A 7,072-nucleotide genomic window follows, 5' to 3' on the forward strand; every position below is an offset into this window, starting at 1 on the left:
AGGGGAATAATTGATGGTGTTGGAGGTGGTGAAGACGGCAGTGACGGTGGCATATAGGTATGGGATGTGGCAGCAGAAGGGAAGGTAGGGGAGAGGGATGGGTGTGATGGAAAAGATAGAGTTTTTGTGTAAATAATAAAATTTGAGGATTTTAAAATTACTATCATTAGGACTAATTTTAAAATTGTCACCTTACTTTTTTTTTAATTTTAAATTTTTTTTATCAATGTTAATTAAAATTCCAACTTAGAGCTTGTTTGAATAAGCTTTTCTAAGCTACTTATAAACTGAAAACTGTTTATTATAATTTCTTTAAATTTTTTTGGAGTAATCTAACTTATTTTTTTTGTCTTATAAAACTGTTTTAGATAAGGTAAGTCAAACAAATCAAATTATTTTTTAATGAGACTTATTTTAAATATAAAATAATTTTAAATTGTTCAATCAAAAATTTAAAAAGGCTGAAAACAACTTATAAGCAATTTATAAGCTAATTCAAACACATATACACGTTTGAGTCATTTTGGCACAATGTACCTGTTGCGGTAAGCAACTTGTAGAAGAAAACCACCAACCACAGCTCCTCAGCTGTTTCTCGACCAAACTAATGACGACGGTACGGGCGGCAACGACAGAGACCATCTTCGAGTACACGGGGTTATCGCCGACGGTGTTCTTCACCATTGTAGCAATGATGGTGGTGACTTACAAAGTGGTTTGTGGCATGTTCGTCTCTGCTGACGACTTTGTCCCTGTCAAAACACAGCCTCTCCATCTCGGTGACATGACGGAAGAGGAGCTTAGCGCTTATAATGGCTTTGACTCAGAAAAACCATTGTTGATGGCTATCAAAGGACAGATCTACGACGTTTCTACCTCCAAGTTAGTCTCTGTCACGCAGAAAATATATTGGATTTTGATTTGAGCTTATTTGCTTTGATTTGATTGTTTGCACACTTGTTGAATTTGATGATTTGAGCTCGGAAGAGAGGCAGTGTAGTTCTATATTGATACTAGAGGAATCTGAGTTGGTACCCAAACCCTATTGGCTAACCCGTCTACCTCAAGCACATCATATTAAAGCCATATGTGTAGTGGAGAAACTTATTTACCAGGTATCATTAGAGGAGCTGTATGCACTGCAACTAAGCATCAGCCTACTTACAAGTTTGAAGTTCTAATACACAGATTCCTAGCATATCCTAGGATAACGTCCTCTGATGATCAACACCCAAGTATTTCACGACCCAGAAAATGACCTAAATCTTTAATTTTTAACTGTGACCGTAATAAAACACTGCATAGACTCTTGAACAAAGATCATTTGCAGCTACTAATACGTATCCTTACTCATCCTTTTTCATAAAACAAACTAGTCGTAGCTTTGCGTTATGACTTGCTAAAGCACGTAAAAAGATTCTGTTAATTTGCAAAGCAAGAAAGGGTGAAAAAGAGCCCGACCTGGGAGAAGTCTCATCTATGCTTAATCATCAAGACACAATATAAAAAAGTATTACTTGCATCAAATTGAAACAGAGGGCAAGATATTCTTACTGTAACTTACTGTGTTGTCAAAGACTCATTTAAGGTGTGCTGAAGCTCACCTTAAATGAGTGTGTAACAAAGGAACTCCCGAATGCCTTTTCTATTACTTTGAACAGTGAAATAAAAATACAACTCAACTCAAATGACTATAGCTATTGACCCTTCGGGGTGGCCCATTGGTTTGAGTTTGGGACTTCCATATTGGAGGTCTCAAGTTCGAAATCCTTTCCAATGAAAGTAAGAGGTTTGCCTTCTAGGTCGAACTCGTCGCATCAGGCTTGCCTAGTGCGGATTACCTCTGCTGTGTGGTTTGTGAGCTATTGCATAGGAGCGAGGTTTTACCTTGTGCTCACCCAAAGGTAGCGGCTGCGGGTTTCCTTTTTCATAAAAAATAATGAAAATACCTACTGCATAATCTAAGTACTGGAATCGAAATATAAAGAAAAGATAGAAGGGAGATGAAAAGCTTAGACTCGGAATGGAGATGAGAGGCACATACTCAGAATGGTGAAGAGAGGAAGCATATACTTTCTCAACAATGTGCATATCCCTCCACTACTATAAATTGATAATTATAGTAACTATATTCCCTTTTGTCTAACAATGACGTTTATCAAAAACGACTTGTGGAATCGAAGGAATGATAATTTTTAGCGGTGCTTGGTGCCTTGTGTAGAAGAAAAGTTTGAACTATATATCTAATGATGCAACTATAAAAACATTCAAAGAAATAAAATCTCGTCGGATGCTGTTGTAATAATGTATTTGAGTTGTGCTTTCACTAGTAGAATTTTGTTTTGTCGCCTTTTATTGTGTTTTCTTTATATTTTAAATTTCGTTGGTGAAAACCATGCTTGCGTCCACTGATGGCATAGGTTCTTCAAAGTCACATTCATCTACAGTTAAGTAGAGAAACCTCTAAGTCATTTGTTCCTGCAAATTTAATGAGGGAATCATAAAACTACGTTGCTTGGACTCTCTAAAAATACTGCCACACCCGTGTCTGGTCCTCCAAAAATGCACTACTTTTGGACTATCCAATACGAACATGTCTCTTACCTAATGAAAGAGTCCATCGCCTGCCTTAGTAGTTTCAAATAAGGCATGCAAGCCTGCCTAACCTACGTGTTAACTAATCGATTATGATAAATTAGATTGGATTTTCCTTTTGTTTTACCGCAACATTTTTGAAGAGTTTGACAGTCTTAAAGTATTTGTCTTTGCTAACCCTAGAAAAGGCTCTGTTCTTTCTGCAGTAGTAGGATTTTGCTGGGCCTTAAATAAGTACACAAAATTCATCTAGACTGATGTTTAAAAGTCTGCAGCTTCCGTTATGGAATTCCATCCTACGTGTTTAAAATTGCTTGGAGTTGAGGGGATCCCATGTATGGCTTCTAATTGTCAAACACTGTGGAGAAAGAATTAGTGAAGGGGTCAAGGATGATTCTTCTGAAATATAGCTGGGATAAAATTCTGTTTTCTGATTTGCATCCATCAGTGGCTTACTTTTATCATTATAGCATTCTTTGAGTGTACTAAGCTTATAATTAATGAGATGCCTTCTACACTTTTTTGGAACTTCATTGTCAAATATAGCTCTAGAAATGACTGGTAGACTGGTTAGATGCTTCTTTTCTGCTTCTTGTCTGCAAAAGCTATTTATTTATTTGCTTGGCGTTGCAAATAGGATGTTCTATGGTCCTGGTGGTGCATATGCAATGTTTATTGGAAGAGATGCAAGCCGAGCCTTGGCTCTGTTATCATTCAAACCTGAAGATATTAATGGGAACCTTGAAGGCCTTAGTGATGCTGAACTTGAAATTCTGCAAGACTGGGAATGTAAATTTATGGAGAAGTACGCCCAGGTGGGGCAGCTTGTTCCAAAGAAAACACTAACTGAGAATATAGAAGATTAAAGTGCTTGCGGGATAGAAGAAGTGCTGAAGGCAACGAAAGCAGATATGCTGCAGGAAAGTAGAAGTGTTGAAAAATATGGAATGCAGACAGACAGACACCTATGACTGCAGATTCTTGCTGCTCTATCTGTACAGTCTTTAATTCTGAAACAAATGCGATGCAAGTAATTTGTGCTCTCTAGTGGACACCTCCATTGAAGTATGTTCTTATACATTTCATGTAATTCAAATGTCTTAGAGACTGAATCATTTTAAAGAATTGATCACCTCATATCCAACAGCAGTGTTGGATATGAAGTACGTATCTAACAGTTTGCAAGCTGAAAATCCATAGTGAGTTTCTTCGAGATAAAATCTGTTTAAAAAGTTGTTTCTTCAAGAAGAGGTACGTATCAGTCACTTAGATTTCATTAATAGATGAGACTATGGATCAGAACCCTCCTAAACTATCACATTTTCATTAGTTTCATACTTAAACTATGCCTAGTTTACATTATCCCTGAACTATAACTTTCAGGTACTAAACTCCCCTAAACTATCACATGTTATTGATTTCATATTTAAACTATGTCTAGCTTACGTTACCCCTAAACTATGACTATTTATGTCTTGTTTACGTTACCCCTAAACAATGACTTTTAGTTGGTAAATCATCCTGCATGTTATATGTTGTGTAAGTGTGTTCACTCTCCCGAAAAGCTTTAAAATAATGTCCAATGGTACTACACGTATTTTATATATTTTTTTTTTTACAAATTTCGTTTAGATTATTAATGGTTTGATTATAACATAAGTACTAACTAAATAAGTAAAACTAAAGAAAAAAAAAAGTACAATGTAAACTATGACTATTTATGTCTTGTTTACGTTACCCCTAAACAATGACTTTTAGGTGGTAAATCATCCTGCACATTATATGTTGTGTAAGTGCGTTCACCCTCCTGAAAAGCTTTAAAATAATGTCCAATGGTACTACACGTATTTTATATATTTTTTTAACAAATTTCGTTTAGATTATTAATGGTTTTAATTATAACATAAGTACTAACTAAATAAGTAAAACTAAAGAAAAACAAAAGTACAATGTAAAAAGGAATTAAAGGTGAAAAGGGAGAGAAGGTAAAGTGCAAAACATAAAGGACGTCACTTTTGTTCCATTCTGCTGAGAGCTCTGACCGTAGAGAAATTGATGTAGATTGGTTCTTATTTGGTTCGATTTCACAGTAATTTCTTCTCTTATTTTTTTGGTGCAGATTTCACAGTAATTTCAATCTATAGTCTTTGAGCTTTATCATATCTTGGGGTTGAAAGGTATGAATGAAGTTTCGTGAACAAAAGATATCAATAAATTCTTTTTTTTGTGTCCTTTCTTTATTTTGCATAGTCCATGACTTAGAGCCCGTTTGGATGAACTTAAAAAAAGTAACTTTTATGTATGAAGTGCTTTTAGAACTTTAAAGTGCTGAAAGTTATTTTTATAAATAAGCAGTTGAGTGTTTGGATAAAAGTGCTTAAATGAGGAAAATTATGTGAATTTTAGGGTTAAAAGAATAAAAAGGGTAGTTTGGAAATTTAGTTAAAATATAAGGGATATAAAAGTAATTTCCATGATCAAAGAAAATGACTTTAAGCACTTAGAAAAAAAAAGTTAGGAATCCTAACTTTTCATTTTTGACTGACTTTAAGAACTTTCTGGCTTAAAGTTAGCATTAGGCAAACACGTCCAAAAGCTGAAAAGAGGCTTTAAGTTGATTTTGACCAACTTAAAGTCAATCCAAACGGCCTCTTAATTAGTTGTTATATAAAGCCGTATAGTTGACTTTTTTTGCTCCTCACACGCATCTAAGGTTGTTTCACGCACTTTGCCATCTCTCAAGCCAATTTTTTTTAACACTTCTGAAATATAGATCAAGGCTTACATAAACAACACAACTAATAAAAATATGATAGTTTAGGGGTTTAGAACCTGCAAGTTATAATTTATTTAGCACAAAAAATAATAGCACAATACACAAATATAACGCTTAATTTGATTTCAACTGACAACTATTATCTTTAATTTTATCAATTTACAAATAAACACTTTAATTATTTAAAACTTAACCAATAAACACGGAAAAATGAGGTAAGAATGCCTCATAAGTCTTCAATTAAAAAAAGGGGGACAAGTGGAGCCTCCTTTTTCTTTTTCCTCTCTATTTTATTTAATTCTTAATTTATATGAGAGACTAAATTAGTAATTTTTAAAACTTAAAGATGAAAAATAACCCTTTGGAATTGTGAAGTATCCGTTCCCCTTCTCATTAGCTTCTTCAATTTTTTTCCTTACAAAATTGAATTCCCAGAGAGTGGAAGATATCTTTTTCAAAAAAATTCTTCTTATTTATTTTCAAAATGATCAAATCTTCTCTATTGTGTTTTCCCTTTCAATCATTATTTTCTAATACAAGGTAAATTTTCTTCTTTTTTTTTATTTCAAAGGATTAAACTAGGGTTTGACAAAAGAAGAAAATCATCATCCATCATCATCTATCTATTATATTTTTTTTGCATTGCATTTATTCCGTTTGAACTTGAAATTAATTCAAAAGAGCATTTTTGATAAGTATAAAAATTATCTTGTGTCTATTTTTCAGTTGGGTTTACTGAATTCAATTTAGTTGTTTCAGCCAACAAATTTCATAGTTGTCTGGACAACTACTAAAGTTATTCATAATAGAAATAACTTTATATTTTTGTTAGATACACAAATTGTTCGGTAACTGTCTGTAGTTGTAGTTGTCGGACGAGTACAGAAGTTGTCCCAACAACTACTGCAATTGTTAGACAATTGTGTTCAATTGTTGGTCAATTGATTAGTTGTAGGATAAATAATTTAATTATTGGTCTATAATGTATCACTATTGCTCTTTTTCTGTTGATCCTATTCAATTAATTTTTTACTATTTATTAATTTTTAACTATTTTAGTGTAGATATAATGCTTCAATAGAACAGAAAGAGAACTGGAACATCTTCATCCAATCCAGATGCTAAAGAAAATGTTGAGAGCTTAAATGCTGCTAGAAAAAGAGGGTACCACAATACTTTAAAGTATCAGTGGACAACCATCCGGAGAAGAAAAAGTGCTGAAAGTAGCAGAGAGCAAACTAGTAAAATGAAAAAATATTTAGTAAAAATAGCTCATGATTAACTCATTAAATCATCTTTAACTTTGATCATCATTATAACTTTTATCATAAAATCATAGTCTCAACTTTAAACCATGAAAACTTTACTTGAAGATCATTGAACTTATAATCTATTCATGAAAAATCATCTTTAACTTCATAATCTTAACTTGGAAATAGCTTCATGCGTAGGCATTCATAATTCATTTTAAAATCATGAAATTCGTATGAAAAGACACATATAATGATCATTGATAACATCTAAAAATGGAATTAATTTAGTCCAATGCTATGCATCAAAACTAGGGTTCATCATAAATTAAAATTGAAAGAAAACTTCGATAAAATCTTGGCACTTCATAGTGCAAGGAACCCATGAATCAATCCCACATACCTTGCTTGAATTCACTAGGAATTGAAGAAGAACCTTGAAGAAATCTGG

At 33.4% G+C, this 7,072-nt stretch overlaps 1 protein-coding gene across 1 annotated transcript; it reads left to right on the forward strand.

The window, feature by feature from the left end:
* Positions 1 to 506: 506 nt before the first annotated feature.
* LOC129903693 (probable steroid-binding protein 3) lies at positions 507 to 3,770 on the forward strand. The gene is made up of 2 exons (XM_055979243.1): positions 507 to 882; positions 3,233 to 3,770. The coding sequence occupies exons 1-2, from the start codon at positions 608 to 610 to the stop codon at positions 3,459 to 3,461; spliced, it is 504 nt and encodes a 167-aa protein (XP_055835218.1). The 5' UTR covers positions 507 to 607; the 3' UTR covers positions 3,462 to 3,770.
* The last annotated feature ends 3,302 nt before the right edge of the window (positions 3,771 to 7,072 follow it).

Source organism: Solanum dulcamara, chromosome 1 (genome assembly GCF_947179165.1).
Source record: "Solanum dulcamara chromosome 1, daSolDulc1.2, whole genome shotgun sequence".
In the NCBI taxonomy this organism is placed as follows: domain Eukaryota; kingdom Viridiplantae; phylum Streptophyta; class Magnoliopsida; order Solanales; family Solanaceae; genus Solanum; species Solanum dulcamara.